The 19385-nt window shown below is 36.6% G+C and overlaps 2 protein-coding genes across 8 annotated transcripts in view; both read right to left on the bottom strand.

Moving 5' to 3' along the window:
* Nucleotides 1-843: 843 nt before the first annotated feature.
* The window catches only part of LOC111596275 (stathmin), an 89487-nt gene continuing 70945 nt past the window's right edge, over nucleotides 844-19385 (bottom strand). For 3 of the 7 annotated variants that reach the window (XM_023310418.2, XM_023310416.2, XM_023310417.2), the window contains exons 3-7: nucleotides 2860-3029; nucleotides 2610-2795; nucleotides 2399-2545; nucleotides 1464-1619; nucleotides 844-1259 (exon numbers count right to left, since the gene is read on the bottom strand). In XM_023310418.2, coding sequence (XP_023166186.1) covers nucleotides 1173-1259; nucleotides 1464-1619; nucleotides 2399-2545; nucleotides 2610-2795; nucleotides 2860-3029 — 746 coding nt within the window. In that variant the 3' untranslated portion in view covers nucleotides 844-1172. Of the gene's footprint in view, nucleotides 1260-1463; nucleotides 1620-2398; nucleotides 2546-2609; nucleotides 2796-2859; nucleotides 3030-7056; nucleotides 7625-13754; nucleotides 13792-19385 lie in introns of those variants that run through there. The other 4 variants (XM_023310419.2, XM_023310414.2, XM_023310415.2 and 1 more) reach the window with 4 other exon arrangements.
* Nucleotides 8787-11401, bottom strand: LOC111596274. Its single transcript, XM_023310413.2, has 2 exons — nucleotides 11102-11401; nucleotides 8787-10873 (listed from the first exon to the last, which is right to left on the bottom strand). The coding sequence occupies exon 2, from the start codon at nucleotides 10869-10871 to the stop codon at nucleotides 8952-8954; it is 1920 nt and encodes a 639-aa protein (XP_023166181.2). The 5' UTR covers nucleotides 10872-10873; nucleotides 11102-11401; the 3' UTR covers nucleotides 8787-8951.

The following is a 19385-nucleotide window of genomic DNA, read 5'->3' as shown; positions in this document are numbered from 1 at the left end:
TAAAAAATTTCCCAACCCAATAAATTTCATTTTAAACCATTTCTTCTTGTTTTTGTTCTAAATATAACTTGACGTTAGACAAAATATGCATTTGATTTTTTCTTCTGTTTTTATATATATTTTAGTTACTATATAGATTTATTTATATATATATTTTTTTTATATATATTTATGTTGTTTTTTAATGCCTAAAATGTGTCTTGTGTCAAATGAAACGAAAAAGTTGTTTGTGTTTTTTTGTTTTACTTTGTATTTTTTTATTTTTAATTTTTTTTGTTTTTATTTATATTTAAGCATTTCTTATGTATTTTTCTGTTTGACATTATATATAGATAGAAAATGCGAACTTATATTAAAATAAAAAAGGTTAGAATTTTTGTTTTTATTTTTGTTTAACTCTCTCATAATTGTTAATCATTTAGAATTAATATTAAATTATATGTATATATATTTTTTTTTCATTTTTTCAAGCAAAAGCATATGAGAAAACGACAGGCAAAATCGTATGGCATTTTCTATTGTTTGAATTTTTTTAATTTTAAGAAAATGCTCTGCAAATTATTCGGAAATACACTTGATATTTTTATTTGATGTATATATATATTCACTTTAAGCATGGCATTTAGTTTTAATTGCATTTTTTTATTTGTATCAACTAAAAATCAAACTTAAAACAATTTTTAAAAAATGAATTAAAATTTAAACAATTATGAATTTCATTTGTTTAGTATTTTGACAATAATTTAAGTATATGATTTTGTTTATGTTCTTATTGTAATTGTTTTGCTTATGTTTTTTGTTCTTGTAAATTTTCTTTATTAAATGTATTTTTATATTTATCTGCAGCTTGAAATTTGCTTTTTTCTTTTTTTTTTTTTTTTTTGTAGTGTAGTGTAAAGTTTGGAGTGTGTTGTAGTTATTGTGGTTCTTTGTTTTCGTCTTCTGCTTTGTTGCCTGCGCTGCGTTTTGCTCAGCGAAAAATGTAATTTTTTAAATGTTATTTTCTCTTTTAATACTTGAAATTTTTATCGCAGCAAATTTCGGTTTGCTTTTTCAAATGTGTGTGTATGTTGTGTGTGTGTATTGTGTGTCGGGGACGCGCTCTCTCTTTTGTTTGCCCCAGGCTAAGCCAGAGCAACTCCCTTACAAGCAGCCTTTGCCCGCGCACCGCCCTAACCCGACGAGGCAATGGGACTCTGCTGTCCATCCATATCCTGAGTCTGAGCTTTATTCTGGCGTACTACCTCAGCGCGACGTTCCTGTAAGCGAGAGACAAAATAAATTAAAAAATACCAACAAATTACAGGGTATATGAGTGTGTGTGCAACTGCTACAAATGAACGGCAGGCAAACAATACAAACGGATCAAAGCAATTATATATATATACATATATGTCAATGTATATATAGATTTTATATATTATATATGTGTGTGTGTGTGTTTGGTTTTCTGGGAGACCTACAAGTTTCTGAGCTTTCTCTATTTTTTTGAGCAACTCCTTTTCGCGATTCTGCTCGGCGGTGAATAATTTGTTTTCGATAATGCGCGCTTTCTCCTCGAGCTTTTGATTTTCCAATTGATTGTTCTGCGTTTTGATTTCAGCAATTTTGATTGTGTTCTTAAATGAGAGAGAGAAGAGATTCCAAAAATAAATCAAGAAAAATAAATATCACAAATAATATCGATGGATGAAACGCAAAATGTTCTCGAATACATTTTCACTACGCACAGACAGCATATTTAAATTATTTTTTAGATAGACGAAGAGAGCGTTAGTTAAAACTATACATAAACGAATACAAATAACAAAAATATATGAATAAATAAAATGTAAGCAAAAAAATCGAAAAGGAAAAAATATCGTAATGCACAGTAGCCGTCACACATACCTATTAGATATACCTGGTTAGATATTTTTATGTTTGAATATTTAATTTCATTTGCAAAAATTTAGCTAGGCTAGGATTTGGTTAGTGAAATGTGTTTTTTAATAAAAAGTAAGGAATTTCTTAATGTTAATTAATATGTATGTATATGGCTACTGTACATTAAAATTAAAAAATATATATATTAAGAATGCAATATCACAACAAAATACATCAAAATCTGATGGGAATTCTAAATATATTATATTATATAAGATATTTTAATAGAACATAAATTAATTTTTTTTAAATATTTGTTATTTATTTTTTTAATATTTAATTTTGCATATGCAAATATTAATAATAAGAAATATTTATTTCGTGTTTATTTATAAAATATTTACGAACTAAACTAGACGATTTAGGCAATGCACAAAACGGTTAAGGAACGAAAAGCAGGCAAAGCTAAGCTAATATAGGTTAAGAATCAGACAAATATACACATATCTATATATAGGATAGCGCAACTTACATGCTCCTTGAGACGATTCAACATCTTCTTGATGTTCTCATCACGCAAAGCCTGAGCCGTCTTCAACTTCTCCTCGATGGCCTTTTGCTCATTGGCCTTTTGCTGCTCCAAAGTCTCGCGCGTTTTCTCAATCTCCTGAGCATGAATCTATAGGCACACAGTCAGTTTTAGTATAGAATATTTATGAATATTTATTAAATATTTCGGGCACCTTTAGTTTCTCCTTCATGTCGCTGATAATGGCCTCGCGCTTCTCCACGTGAGTCTCCATTTTGTTCTCCAGCTGCTCCTTGGTCTGAGTGATGAACTCGTTGGTGATTTCATCCTTTTTGCGCGTAGCCTCCTCCACCTTGGCCAGCTTGATAGAGATCTCAGCCATCTTGCGCGCCTCCAAGGACTGTAAAAAGTAGAATATTTATGAATCTGGGTTTTTTTTTTAATAGCTTTTAGGCTCTACTCACAATGCGACGCTCCTCGGCTGCCTTTAGCTTCTGCTCAATTTCCTCGACGCTGACATTCTTGCCCGGAGTCACGGGTCGCTTGGGCACAGCCACATTGGGTGCCGGCTCGGCCAGGATGACCTCATAGCTAAGGCCGCCACGCGACTTCTCCTGGCAGCGGATCTCAGTGGCTGCAACACAAAAAGAAGTCAAACCCCACACACTTTAGTTAGTAATTCAATATTTGTGCATTTCGCAAGAGGAAAAGGGGCGCAATCGCCATTATATATATAAATTCCATATACTATAAATATCACATACTATATATATATATTTCAGGGTAATTTGACTGTCTTAAGCCAAAGTCACCCTTAGGCTGCACTCAATATGACGTCAGTTTTTTTTTTGGCAACTTTTTGCTTGGGGTTGCTGCACAGCATTTAATACTGCTTAAATTAATTATATTTACTTGGCTTGGAATGAATCGATATATGCAAGGCTTTATGGCATTTTCAGATTAATATATATATAATTCTACTTAGTAAATATAAAATGTAAAACATGAATTCAGCTTTACCAAAATTTAACTCGATTGATTGGAATGCAGAAAATTGTGGGAACATGAACTCTGCGTATGTCGCTGCTAGAGGGCAACATATAATCAAGTAGACAAAAAGAGCTATAAAACAGTTCTTAATAAAGTAAAACATGTGAATAGAGTTTTCAAATATTAAGTAAAACATTGCTTAATGAAATGCCTCAAATTAAGACATGTAGTCATGTAGTCATACACCTATAATATATAGGAATATGGTTTGTTTAGTTATATTATTTTATGTTATCTTATATTATATAAATTGTATTTATTTATCGTCATTAGCACACTATTTCCTAAACACCGAAATAGGAACACACCCACACAATGATTATAGTTAATGTCAAAATAACCCTAGGAACATCAAGATAGGATAACTCCAACGACTTGAAGTAGGCCACAATTACTATGTTCACGACTAGAATTAAAGGCAATAAAATGAGTTCAATTGCTAGAGTACATTAGGTGCAGCTGTGTTTATACAGTCTTATAAATAGTAAATATACTAAAGAAAATATACAGTTAAGCAGCTTCTTATTAAAACAATCAATATAGCTAAAAGAATTTCTATAAGCCTGATTTAATATGCCTTGTGAGGACACTACCAGCTCGTCTAGCTGCTTTCTGCTCGAACGAACCTAAAGCACATATATCGACATTATATATATATATATATATATATATCTTTTAGCATTCAGTTTCGCATTACTCTAGAGCTGCAGCTGAAAGAGGCTTAAAAATAATAAAAGCTTCTGGTCGAAATTTTGCAATACATTAACTTCTGCCAGCATCTTTTGGCCTTGTGCCCGCAGCTGTTGCGGCTTTTAGTTGCAGCGTTTGTTTCAAGCGCAACTTTGATTAATGTGCAACGCGATCCGCTGTTGCATTCACCATTTATCATGCAAATATATATATATATACAGCAGAAGCACAAAGTCAACAGCGTCAGCGAATGAAAAACATTCTGACGCACAATTATGATAATAAACGCAGCGGAAAAAGCATTTCACAGCTGTGCATTAAACGGCAAATGCTACAAAAATTCCGGAAAATCTCACTGCTCAAATTACAGAAGAAACAAGTATATATATATATAAATATATATAGGTATAATTGATAATAAATTCCATATAAAATTTACTGAAATGTATACGAAATATATTTTGAGAGAATGTTTTACAGAACAGCTTTGAACAATATATAATATAAATATATATATATGTTTAAAGCTGTTCTACAAAATATGCATGTATATTAAAAGACTTGATCAAAAAGCAGTTTATGAAATCTTAAGCTGCTTTGGCTTAAATTTCGGATTCGATAAGCTAACTTTTCCATATATATACACAAACATTCGATAGCTAATCTACAATCCCACAGTTAATATGCATAAACTCCAAAAGTAGACAAAGCGATACGCCAAAAAATTGCTAAACTAAGCATAAATACGAACTACAATTCGAGAGAGTGAGAAAGAGAGAGTGAGTAGAGAAAACAACCCAACTTTGCAGTACTATCAACTGTCTAATACTCGTTAATGGTCATTTATCATTCACAGAAGACACTTTAAAAACTGATCATTTGCTCAATTAATAAAGGGAGAGAGGAAGAACAAATCAGTAGATTCAGGGCTTAACTGCAGCAGATATATTTCCCTACTTGCCAGTCTTACGTGTTTTTTTATACGTAAAAAAGGTAAACAGTAAGCCACTTGATAAGTTGTTTATATACAAATAAATACACCTCGGGTCATCAACTCAAGTTCTCCATTACTCGTGATTTCTATTGCCCAAGAACTTTTTTTATTGAACTATGCTTTAGCCCTCCCTTAAAATAAACCTAAATTGGCTTAAATTACATTCCAGAAAATATGTTTTAGTCAACCACGCTGAAAAGTATACTATGATATTTATCTGCTATGCTAGGTCTGCTCTCTGAACCCGCGATAACTATGTGAAGCATTGTCGTGCGAGTTTTCAAGATAATTTCCAACTTGCCCTGACGCATATGGAATAATATAAGAATATATATTCAGCCCATATACCCCTCTACCACATTCGTGAACGAGTATTAAAATGAAAGAAGAAACAAACCACAAACAAATAAGCAAAATTGAACTCGCATCAAATGAACTGGAAAATTTGTTATCAAAAGCAAGCAAGGGGAGTCAACGGAAGACTTTGGGAAAGGTATTGGGGGCGACTGCCCAAGCCGATGTAGCTGTAGATGTTGCACAAATTGTCTCATGTGTCCACATAATTTGCCATTATTGGAGAGCAAGTGTCAATCACAACAGGTTTCAGTTTCGGTCTCGGTTTCAGTTTCCATTTCGATTTCGATTACGATTTCAGTTTATATCAAGAGCAAAAAAGAGGTCAAAGGTGTGTGTGGCAGGTGGGCAAATGGATGGCTGTGAAGCTTTCATAGTTCAAGTTGCTGAAGTGATTTGCATTTGACTTGCAAATGTGAGAAACGTTTAATATGAGCAAAACAGGACAGAAAATGTGATTCGAGAATAGACGAATAATTGATACACTGCGAAAGCGTTTTGAAGGATATATGATTGATATATGGTTGATATATACTATGAAGTATAGGTAGAGCAATTCCTATATCTACTACATATATTTCCCTCTTTATAATCTAGTGAAATATATATATACATAAAAAAAAAATATAAATATATATATGTATATAAAAATTCTTTAAGCGGAAGTTCTTTTTCTATAGAATCAATTATAAATAACTATATATATGATACGATAGTAATACGAACAATATAGTAAACTCGCGTCAGATACATATATTCGTATACACTTTCTTAAGAATTTTCTATAGAAGCTTTATTTGAAGGTAGTAAAAGATATTTTAGAATTTGCCTGAAATCTCATGGCATATCAAGTTCTTTGTTCACCTGCTATATTTGATGAATTTGTTACCAAAGAAAATTCATTTGAGAAACATAGTTCCATAGAAGCTGTAGTATACAGATGTGCCATGTGCTATGGCGTCTATATAATATATTGCAAAAGCATTAAACAGACGTATATGCAGCTGCGAAAAATAAAATAGCACCTGGCTGGACAAATGAGAAGAGTAGCATGAAGTATACGGGGAAAAGAAAGTTATTTATATTAAAATTTCTAGAAATTTTTAAATATTTGTTCTCGTGGTGCTATTATATTTTTCGCATTTATATATATTTACATATGCATATAGACTGTCGACAGGTTAAATGCATATATATATATTTATTTTATATGATTTATATTTAAGCAATATATTAGGAACTTCGTTTCTAATACAAATAAAATTTGTTGCTAAGCAAATAAAGCCTCTTCATAGATGGCCAACAGCCCTACACAGCGTTAACTCTTCGTTCTACTAGCAAAGTGGGCTTTAAGCTGTGTATAAATCGTTGTACCCCTCGCTAGAGCAACAGCAAGCCATTGACCATTTGGTCAGCTGTGCGGCCCAAGCAATTTGCTAAAGTGGCTTTTGCAGCGCGCTCCATTAGGCCCCACTTTCGCACACTTACAAAGGGCAGCAATCAGGCTAAGAGCGAGGGAGCTGGAGCTGGAGCTGGAGCCGGAGCTGCCGCTGAACCTAGTGCTGCAACTCACCTTTCTTCTCCTCACTCATTTGCTCCAATATATCCAATAGCTTGGGCGCATCGGAGTGTCCGCTATGCTTCTCGAGAACATGCAGCTGCAGCTCCTCGGCCGTAAAGCCCAGCTCGTCGCAAAAGGCGCATTTATAGCTCTGTGGCGCCTCGCCGTTGACCAGCTCCTCGCCCAGGAAATAGAGCTCGAAGAATTCACGATTATAGATAGCTTTCATGGGATGATAGTATTTGTGCTTATCGCTAGGAACGTTCTTGCCCCCGTCATAGCACTCGCCGCAATAGGTCACGGACTCGCCGCACACGATGCACTCGTAGCGCCTGCCCATGTCGCCCTCAGCGGCGCAGCTTAAGCATTTCATCATTTGCATCTTTGTGGCATCGCTCAGAGACATCGCGACGTTTAAATAGTTTCGATATCAAAATCAAATGGTACAAAATTACAGAATAGAGTAGAAAAAACGATGACCGTTGCCTTGACAATCAATTAACACTTTTCTCTTTGTTTTTTTGTTTAGTTTTAATAATTAAAATATTTTTTTTTAACTTTACGTTTATGTTCTTCAAGCTGTACGAACAATGTGAACAATGAGCACTTGACTTGAGCCGCAAAACAAACGTAACGTTCACAGTCACAGTCACAGTCACAGTCACAGCGCTGCCAACTTGATTTATGAAATGGAGAAAAAGCAAGAACGAGATCAAGACAATACTTGACAAAGTGTTCATGAACAACTTTGGAATTTATAAAGGAAGTAGAAATGCAGAGAAATGCAACAGAAAAAGGTTTTCACAAATTTAAAGAGCTAAAACCTAACTCTATCACTGAATCATAGTGGAACTAGTTCATGGAAATCACAATATTAAACATATAATCTAATAGACCGACATAACTAAGTTGAAATAATTATTGCAGTTGCAGCTTTGAAACTAGTTCAAAAGAACTGGAACTTTTGACAATTATTGGCACACATTACTAAAGGAAAAACAATTCATATGAGCAGAAATAACAAGTAAATACTGTTAGGCACTTGAACCATTTCAGCAACATCTACAGCTTTGAAGTACTTTTGAACTAGTTCATTGCTAGCAAAGTATCTGTCATACAGTACAGCAAATCCGTTGTGATTGTCTGCAGAATTTCGAGTTACTTTTTAATACGAATAGTTGCATGTTACTAGTTCGAAAGAACTACAATTTGTAAGCATATGATTCATTTATGAAAAAAATTCCTATTGGGAAAAGAGCAAAGACAAAAATAAAAATCATTTTGGAACTAGTTTGCACCATGAACAAATCCCCCAACATCAAATTTCATTACAAATTTGTTCTTAGGCAAAATGTCAGCTTGCAATCATAAGGGAACTAGTTCCTACAGAGCAAGCATGATAAGACGATATTAAAATTTGTGATTTGTGCAGAATTTCGAGCTGCAACAAAAACCAGAAATTGAACTAGTTCATAGATGTATGCAACGAATACTACAATTATTAAATGAATAAGTGGATATATTACTATATTTATGTAACCATTCGAATCACATAGAAACTAGGAACAGCTCTAGAGATTGAAATAGATTCGGAGCAAGAAATTCTCAGTTTGAAACTATTTGGGAACAAGTTCAATAATTACGATAGATTTGAATATCTAATTTGTCACCTTCTCAAGACCTCTCAATCGCAACTGCCTAAACTAGAACCGGAACTGTTCCTTCGGTTTAAGCCCGCACAAACCAGACAAACATATCTTGGCCAACAGCTTTATTCAATGCAGAAAGTCAGTATATTTTTGACATAAGTTAACTCTTCATTGTATGTTTCAATTATATATCCCTCGCATACGTAGTTATTTCTCTATATTCGTTCGCCTCCCTTTTCCTCTATTCGCATGCGCGCTCTAGTAACCGTAGACCTGGTCGATTTCATTGACCAGCATGGCTATAGTTGAATCCGATGTCTCGGAGTCTGAATTGTCATCGTAATCGTCTTCGTCCTCGTCCTCGACATCCTCGGCATCGCCTTCTCCTTCTGCATCGCCTTCGCCATCGCCGTCTTCCACCTCGCCAACTTCATCGTCCTCGACCTCACGTTCGTTTAGCTCGTCGATAATATTGACAGTGACAACTTTGCTCTCGACACTCGTCTTGGGCGCCTGGTCCACAATGCTCGCCACATCGTCCTCTTCATCCCGCTCATCGGTGTCGGCATCCATGTCCGAGTCGATGCTGACAACAGGATCGTGCGTTGCCTGCAAGATCATATCCGGCACGGCTGCGATCTTCGAGTTCTGCTCCAACTTTTTAATGGAGAAATCCGCCAACCACTTGTTGTACAGATCGAGGTTCTTATAGAAGCGATCCATGATGCCAGCTGGCGAGGCGAAACTGTTGCAAGCATCCTCCAAAGTCTCCTTTGTGGTCTTGCCCGTGGCAGCTGTTGTCTTGCTCACAATGGGAGCTGTCGCTGGCATTGTGACTGGTTTCAGCTGCTCGTCGGCTAGCATGGAGCACAGTAGAGCTTCGGTAAAGTGGCCGCGATAGGTTTCCGGCGGTGGACTCTGCTGCTGATGCGGCTGCTGCTTTCGCTGCGATTTCTCTAATCCTAGAAATTGAACGCAGAGAAATTTGTTCAAATCGGTCTTCTCATTGCTGTTCGCTTTGTCCTTGTTCTTATCCTTGTTCTTATTCTTGTCTTTGTCCCTGTTCTTGTCTCGCGCTTCTCCTGCGCCACCGGCTCCAGGCGTCTCGCGCAATATGTCCGCGTAGCTGGTCAATAGTCTTTCAGCTCGATGCTGCTGCTGCTGCTGCTGTTCCATCAGAGTCGATGAGTGCGCCCAATACGAGACCCAATCGTCCTCAGCCGTGCGCCTGGGCAATTGGTTGTTTGGCTTGGGAAACAGCGTGCCCAAGCGCATGGCTGGCGGTATGTTGCGCAGACGACTTACTTTCGGATTACGCATAGTTCGAGCATCCATAACGCCCCCATCCGAACGTGCTGAGCCAGGAGGCGGCGGCGGCGGCTGCTGCTGTTGCTGCTGCTGCTGCTGCCCCTGGTCCTGATGCGATCGAACGGCAACACTCAGGCAATGATTGGTCGTATAATATCTGGGATTGGCATTGCTGAAGCGCAACTCTTCGAGCACATTGAGCGCCTGCTGCTCCAAGACAGCAGCGCGTCTGGCCTGAGTCATGCGCACCGCCTCGCGAAAGCTGACCGTGGTGTCGATGACATTGCGCTGCGAGACGACAGGCAGCACGGGCCGTTGCATGGTGGGCACGTGCCGCAGGAAAGCCGATGCCGAGGCAACGGCTGAACGTGTAATTGAGCCAGAACCAGACCCAGAACCAGACACCGAACCTGACGCCGAACCGTTAGCCGAACCACCGCCATTAGCTGTCAAACGTCCCGTGGCAGCCGTAGCATCGGCCGTATAGCGCGTATAAAGTATGCTAAAATACTCATCAAAATCCTTATGGCCGCGATGCACGTCAGACAGGTGCTTGTACAGCTGCATGCTCGTGAACCCACACAGATTGCAGAGAGCGCACTTATAGCTCTGCGGCACATTCGCCTCCACGTACGCCTCGCCGCCAAAGTAGAGCTCGAATTCGGCGCGTGTGTAATGCGCTTCCATGGGATGGAAGTACTTGTGCTCTGGCGACTCGGGCAGCTGGCCAGAGTCGTAGCAGCTGCCACAGAGCTGATAGCCAATGCACATCCAGCAGGCATAGCGACGTCCGGCAAAGGCAGCTGCCTGACACTTGCAGCAGACATAGCCAAAGTGACGATCCGGCGGATGAGCGGACGATGGAGCCATGGCTTAAAGGTAAACATTTCGATTAGGTTTCTATGCGAAGCTGGGCGCTAGCAGCACGAATTGAAGTCGTATATCAGATGTAGACATTTATATATACATAAAAATATATATATATAAATATATTTACATGTTTGTATACATTCATTCCAATTGCATAAATAAATGTCTCATCGCTCGGAGATCTTGTGCTTAGCTTCTCCATTGATTATTGTCGTATTCTTTAAACTTACTTTTGCTTTTTTACTTTAATTTGATATTAATTGAAAATTGAGTTTTCGCTTCTTTTTTTCCCTTTTTTTTTAACTCCTCCCAACTTTTCACTTCGACAATTTTACTCGCAGCTCGCAAATAAGTAAATGAAAAAAAAACGATTAGCGCTCGTTACGTTCCACACATACGTCACGTTACGTTCCACAGGCACCACAAATCGCCTTTTGCAGCGCTGCCAACTTGGTTCGTTTCTCTCTTTTGTGTGTGTGCGTGAACGAATCACAATATTATTTGATTTTAATTTTAAAATTTTTTTCTTTTCTTTAATTTTTTTTGCGAAGTGATCCCGAGTCAATGAAAAACTTGAAACTAATCTCAATCTCTGTTTTTTTTATTACGAAATTATTTTTGAAGCGGAGCCTACTCAGCGAAACTTAATTAAGGACATGCAAACTGTACGAAGAATAACTTGGTCGAAAATAACGATTGATCAAACAGCTGAAATATGAGTAAGCATTTCCTATGCAAACTTATTCTGCTCTCTAGGATTAGATTATATAAATATAATATATATATAAAGAAGTGAAGGCTCAATATGTTGTAGATATAGATATAGATATAGAGATAGATATTTATATAGATATAGATATATATAAATATAGTTATAGACATATATCAGATAATTTGTTTAAGATTTGGCTCGCCTTGCTTAAAAATCGTTTTGGAATTTTGCCAAAATTATAGAAGTTTCCTTTCTGCTCTTACCTTTATTAGCACCTGCACACTTTCACATTTGGCTTTGCAATAAAAACCAATAAAAACTTATTTTTCACACGTAATAAAATAATTTTTAATAAGGCAAAAAAAAGTTTTGTGTGGATTTAATATCTGTGACCTCAGGGACTTTTGTGTAACAGCGTGTGGATCGCCAGTCATGCGGTTGTGTGCCAGCAGAGTTGGCCTTTGGGGGCAAATGAAAATGGAAAACAAGCTAAAAAAAGCTAAAAACTCTCATTAACATAATAAGCATCATTATAGAAATTTAAAGCAGCGTAAAATGCAGCTCTCCACATTGAGGCAGCAGGTTGACCTCAATGAAAATAATTTCGCCTTTTTCTCTCGAGAGTTTTGCTAACTTGCATTTCCCATACACGTACATGTATTTATACACATGTGTGAGTGTTAAAAAAGAGCTGTTGACATTTCACGCTTTTAATTAAAAATACTGTGTAGGTAAAAGAAGAAGTACCACAGCAACAACAGCAACAGCAACGGCAAACAAACAAACAACAATTTGTGTTAAATGCAGCTTAGAAATTTTTCCATAAATTTTCAAAATGATTTTAATTGAAATCATTTGGCAGTGTTTATGACATGATTTACCTTAATTATACACACATACTCTGCTCCTACACTTACACACATATATTTACATACACATCTGACCTCAAGCGTCAACATTTTACCAAAAGAAAAATCAGCTTATGACAGCCAAAGCAATTTGTCAGACTTCAGGCAAATGGCTTATGTGGGCTGGGGTTGCTCCAAAGAGCATACTCTCTTACCCTTAGCCAAGAATAAAGGGATACAGCATATATACACAAATTAAGCCATATTCAGAGATACTCAATTACAACAAACCCAAAGAGAAGTGTAGAGAGGAGATGAGCCGGGAAAATGAAAGGCTCAAATGGCTTGGTTGAGGCTAAGGGATCAGCGCCCTTTAACCAGGCAAAGGGAGTTGATGGAAGCTTTTTCCTATAAATATAATTAAATTCCTATAAAATACTCTTCTATAAGAAAATATTTTACTAAAAATTCAATTTTCATTGCCTTTCACTTTTAGCTAATATTACAGGGTATTTTCATTGTTATATCTATGCCCTTTTTCTCGCACAATTACACAGCCCTATGCAAGACAAAGGCAATTAGCTTAAAAGCAACATAAATCTGGCCAAAAGTTATGAAACCATTAAGCAAAATGTAAAAATACAAGAAAAACTTTTTAAATAAATATCAATTTAATTAAAAAAAAAAAACTATATAAAAGCTTACTAAACGCAAATATTATATATTTACATTACTTTTTAAGTGCTGCAGCCAAAATGAATTTTTACATAAAGTAAATTAAAAATAAAAATGAAAAAATATATAAAAATGTTTTCGTTGTCAGCAAAAAAATCTTGTGCATATTGCAATAATTATTCCTTAGCGAAAAGTTGCTAAAGCCAGCAGAAGCGAAGGATAAGACAGAAGCAAATATATGCACATACATATATATAGATACATATCTGTATGTGTATATGCGTGAAAAGATTCCCAAGTGTCTGCTTAATATTCATAAAAGCATTTTAATTTGCATTTAATTTAATTATTTTGTGCCACTGTGCTCAGATGCCTTCCTGAGTGGGAGGCGTGCCAGCAGCTACAGGGGCGTGTCACTGCCGCCCTGCTACCTACGCATATGCATTGTCAATTATCAAATAATTTGCGGGACTTTCAACTCGCAAACAAATTGAATTAAAAACCATTTTGGTCCGGCCAGAGTTGCCAACATAGAGCAAACAGCAGGCTATCCTGCTGCAAAGTGACAAAATGTCGCCCACTTAACTCGTAAGTGTGGGCTTCTATACATATACATATATTGAAATTCGAATTCTTTGTTCTACTCACAGTTTGTATTGATGGCAACCATATTGATTAGGGCTATTCCCGCTAGCTAAATTTTGGTATGTCTGGAACTTGTTACACAATTTACAATTCGATTTTTATTTTCTTTCTTTTTGATGTTCGCGACGCTGTTGACGCTTAGAAATTCGCTAACGAACTGAACTAACTGAATGTCTGACTGGCCGCAAGAGCAGCTCTGATGTGGCCCAAAGGCGAGCGACAGTAAAATACAAAAAAAAAAATTGTAGAAATTGTAGAAAGGCAACAAATGTTAGTCAGGACACAAATACAGTTATGGTCTGTGTATGCATGTGTAGCTTTTAATTCGTGTCGTGTAGCACAGTGTTTTTGCTGCCAAAAGGCAGTTGCCGTTGCTGCTGTTGTTGCTGTTAGAAAAAGTCGCTGGCGACATTCGTCTGGGCAGCCTAATTGCTTGGGCGGCGAAAACAGCTGATATGAGTCAGTCATTTTATCGAGTGAAAACTGTGGCAATGGAATGTGCACAGACAGGCATATTGGATAAGGCTAGGGCGAGATAAATAGATTTTATCTAATAATTTTTATGTTTGACAATAAATTCGATAAATGCGCAACTTCTTTGATTTATCGATCAATCAATTTATACAGATTTTAATAGGCAATTTTTCTTCAAAGAGAACTGCAATAGATATTTTTGTTTTATCAAACATACAATTTAGCTAAGAAACTTAGCATCAGAAATCTTACAACTTTTCTTCTCATTGATTTATATAAACAGTATAATCGATAAGTAATAAATCTGTATCGATATAACAGAATCTAGAGAGACACTCTTAATATAAGCGAAAGTCTATCAATTTAAGCTCTATCTAAAAGATATAGACCAACCCAACTTGAAGACATAAATAAATTATAAATTATACAGTCTATAAAAAACTCGAAATAAATATTTTTTGAGTATATATCTTTTATATATATATTGATACTATCGATAACCTCACCCCTATTCCAGACAAAAGTATATAAATAATTCATATATATCATTTAGGCTGACAATGCTGACTAATACTACCAATAGTTCATATCTGAGTGTTAAAGTCTTTCGATACACTTCATACACTCTGCAAATACTTCATTCTTCAGCCTTTCTATTTCTTCGCCAACCCTTCCATTTACCATTTGAAAGCTTTTTTTCGCTCAGTGTACCTGCTGCATGGTATTACATCGATTTACTCGCCTGGTAAACCTAACTAAAGCCGCCTCAAAATTGAAGAACACACGAAAACCAAGAAGAAAGCACGAGTAAGCCTTGCATTCCATTTTCAAATGCCACGCCCCGACTAGTCGCGCCCACACAAACACCAAGCCAACGTATGCTCTGCGCAGAGTCCATGCCTGAGCCCAAGTACGTGCCTTGTAGTTATTCTGTGTGTCCAGCAGCCACTTTTGGCATTGATTGCCCGCAGCGAAAGAGTCAGCGTTCGACTGCAAGGCAACATCACACATACGACACGTTAGCCGAGCAACAGAGGGCGGGAGGGCGGTGCCACTGAGCCTGTCGCTGGCCAAAAAATGTTGGTAAACAGCATTAAAAGCTGCAGGCCAAATGGCAGTAGCAGAAGCTGAAGAAAGTATGCAACGCCTGGCATACGACAAGGCGACAAAAAGACAGCAGCAGCAACGGCAGCAGCTGCTGCTGTTGGCTGTTGTTGCGTTAATGGATTTTATAGCCGTTGAGCGGCTTTATGAGTCTGAGACGTTGCACGTTGATGATTCATTGAGTGCTTTTCTCAGAGCTGTGAGTGTTTTCCATTTGCTTCTGCAGACGTATTTCAGGACTTACCTGAAAAGAAACAGAGAGAGAGAAAGACAATTAGTTAAGCAAATCTTGATAAAAAGGCAGCATGAAAATAAGTTAAAAAATATATTGGAATGCTATAAATCATAAGAAATTAAAAAGTTGCCGATGCTGGCAGTCTTAAGTGGTAACTGAATGGAGGACAAAGGAACAAGGGAAGCTGAAGAGAATTGTTATCAAGTAAGAGTACTTCAATCGGCAGTGCACGACTAGTAAATACTCGGGACACTGCTAACTATGCAATTCCATACAACAGTAAAACTTCTAGTAATTAAGCCATTAAGCACCAAACATTCCCCTACTAAGCTACAGTAAAACTTCGTTAAAAGCAACTCTATAAAAGCCAAAGAAATTCAATTTCTAAGAATTTCTCCCTTTTTTCTTAACAGCAAAAAAAGTTTTGCGTAAAAAGTTCGTTAATCGCATTTGTGTGAAAATTTTGGTTTTGCAATCGGAATTCATTATATAGAAGTTTAACTGTAGTTGCCGCAGATGTTTGGGTAAACTTTATGGCCGCCGCTGCTGGCCAACATTTTGCATAAGTAAGCCGCCTGCCAGATAGTGAGGCAGAAGTTTTACGCAATGTAACACGCTTCGAAGAATGCGACGTCTATGATAAGAGAGCAGACGCGACAGCCGCCCAAAGATGAAGCAAAAGAAGTACAAGCACAAGTAAAAGTAATAAGAATAAGAGCGTAAAATCCAGCACTCATTGTTGGAAAAACTTGCTCAAGATGCTGTGTGAAGACGAGCGCCAGCACGAGATGAAGCGTAGTTGCAAAAGTTCTTGGCAAATTCTCAACACATGGACAAGATTTAGCTGCAGGACAGTTTTATGAGCTTTGCTCTCTTAAAGATTAACTATATTTTGTTGAAATTTAAAATAAAAAACACTCGTTTCTCAACTTGTTTCGCTCACTCAGTCATTGGTATGCTAAAACATAGTATAATTAGGCAACGCAGCAAAGTATAGCTAGACAAAGCTATGCAAATATTACGGAACGTTGGAATTGGAACACACATTTCAATAGCTGGCGCATTTGAATGCAAATATGAATAACACACGCTGTCTTCCTAGGCCTTTATCAATAACTACCTGACACCATTTTTAGTGCGATACTCGTTCGGAATGTTTAAGGGGTATATTGGCTTTATTTTTTTACTATATCTAAGACAAGTTGGGCGCTGGAACTAGCAAGTTATGGGACTTAAATCACACGATATTGAACTTTGCTATATAAATAATATAAATATTATATTTTATTTCAGCTATTTTCAGAGCGTGAAAGTGTATTACGCAGCAAGATTCTTACTTGTTTTTTATTATTAAAACTGACAGCAGAACATGGCTTTTTTTTGTAAACAATATATATAACATATATGTGTGCTACTGCTATGCCACTTGACTTTTCTGCATTTTCTTGTTCTGCTGGCGCTGTCTAGTTTCTGGGCGATTGCATAAGCAAATGTTGTCTGCACGTGCAGCTAATCGACTCCTTGGCCTGCCCTGCCCAGTCCAGCCCGCAGCCAAGTTTGTAACTAACTGTGCGCGACGTCGCCAAATGAAGCCTGGCGCCTTGGCCCAGACAGCAAGACTTACACTCATACACATATATATATATATATATATATATATATATATACCAGGTATATATATAGGTGTTTGGTATATAGTAGCAGCACATTAGGTGGCCGACCAGGTATCGCATTGCAACAACTGCAAATGACGCAGTAACGTGACGTGTTTCCAACTTTTTTCTTCTTTCCTTTATTCTTACGTTGTTAAAGGGTTGGAAAAGTCAGCGGACTCAACTTGAAATGGCCTCCAAGGGGTAGCCAGAAATGACAGGGTGTTTCACGTTTTTGTTTCCCCCACTGCAGTTGATCACCTTGGGAATGCGGCTAACTAAAGTCTAGCTATATAGCGCTATATGTGGTATATACATATATAAATATATATATATCAAAAACCTTTTTGTGCATGTTGCACAGAGGCTACTGCACTATTGATTTTTTGTGGCTTTTTGTTAACATTTGCTTTAGCGCTTGGCCATTTGGATTGCATTTGCATAAGTCAATAAACTGTTTGCGAGGCTTATCGGCCGCCATTGTCTGAAAAGCAACAGCAGTGCAAATTTGTTAAATCTAATGATGATTGCAATATAATTATGCTTCATGTTTGTTCGATTGCGGGTTGCGGTTGTTATAAATAGAATTGGTACTGGGAGCTTAGCATATGCAAGCCAAATGTTGATTGAAGATTATAAATTTATGTTCCTTTAAGGTTTTATACGAGAAACTTTGAAGGAGGAGCTCAAGATCAATTTCTGAATATTTTTTAGATTTGTATTTAAAAAATAGAATTGATGGGTAAAGATTGCTATATGAGGCATATAAGTAACATGAAAGAGTAGCATACGAAAAACACAGTACTACCAACTTTGGAGCCCTTTCCGGCCAAAAGCTGTATGCCAGATGACAGAAAAGAGAACACAGAACACATATATAATATATAATATATAATATATAATATATAATATATAATATATAATATATAATATATAATATATAATATATAATATATAATATATAATATATAATATATAATATATAATATATAATATATAATATATATAATTTAGTAATTTAGCTTGTATTGTTTTTTGGATGAGCATTTGACTCCAGGCATGGAATTTATAGCAGTTAAGTTAACATTGAAATTGTCTATATTTGATCAACTTGTTTCATCCAAACGCCAGACCGTTAATCATATAATCAACAAGCCAAGATAGTAGTCTAGTGAAGCTCTCTATCTGAACTCAAATCAAGTCCTACACAATTAAACTCATTCTCCTGCAATTGCTCACCTTACGCATCTACGCATCTTAATAACAGCATTTGCTAACCCATTCTGTCTCGCTCTCTGTCTCTTCCCCTGTCTATTTACACTTTTCCTTCCACACTTTACGCTAAATTAGCAACAGTTCTTTATTTCCTTTTCATTTTTGCTATTTTTGCTACTTTGCTCAATCGCCAACCGGCGTCATATTCAACTGAAAAATTAGGTTTCTATTCTGGACGCGTCGCAGCCGAGCTCGAGTGTTTGCTTCACTTTTCTCCCTCTCTCTCTTTCTCTCTCTCTCTCTCTTGAGTTCTTGATGGGGCGAGTTAAGAACAGTTGCTTTTATGCCGTTTCCTTCATTAAGCGGCAGTAAGTATGCTTTAGTTTTTTTCTCTTTTTTTTTTTTTTTTGCTTTTTACATCCTTCGCTTTGTTTTGTTTGCTTTGCTTTGCCTTGCTTGGGGTTTTGCTGCCTTGCGCCATATGTGCGCAGTCAGCAGCTTATTTCGATGGCTGAAATTGGGCTGTAGACACGCCCAGCATTTGTACATTGCATTTCAATTAAAGTTAAGTCGAGTAGAAAAAGTTAGAAGTGTATTAGACTTTCAGATATCATGTAAATCACTATCTTTAAAGAGATCTATATATTATGTATACATGCTCAGTAACAATTTTATAGATAGCCCGAAATGTCTAAGACAGTATTTATATGAGATCAGTGAGACACGCTTAATCAGTAAATTTTGTGATTAGAGCACTCGTATACTCAATCTAAGTCTAACAGCTTTAAGAATATTGAATACAAATTGATCACAAAATTTTGTAATACCCTGTAAATATCACACACTAGCAGCAGCTTCTGATTATATTATAAAAATGTTCGATTGAATTGTAAAAATATTCCATAAGAAATACTGAACTTTTAAATAATTAAAAAATTCAAAACAAATCATAGA

Source organism: Drosophila hydei, unplaced genomic scaffold (genome assembly GCF_003285905.1).
Source record: "Drosophila hydei strain 15085-1641.00,03,60 unplaced genomic scaffold, DhydRS2 tig00008116-arrow-pilon, whole genome shotgun sequence".
Classification (NCBI taxonomy): Eukaryota; Metazoa; Arthropoda; class Insecta; order Diptera; family Drosophilidae; genus Drosophila; species Drosophila hydei.
This window is presented reverse-complemented; position numbering and strand designations above follow the sequence as displayed.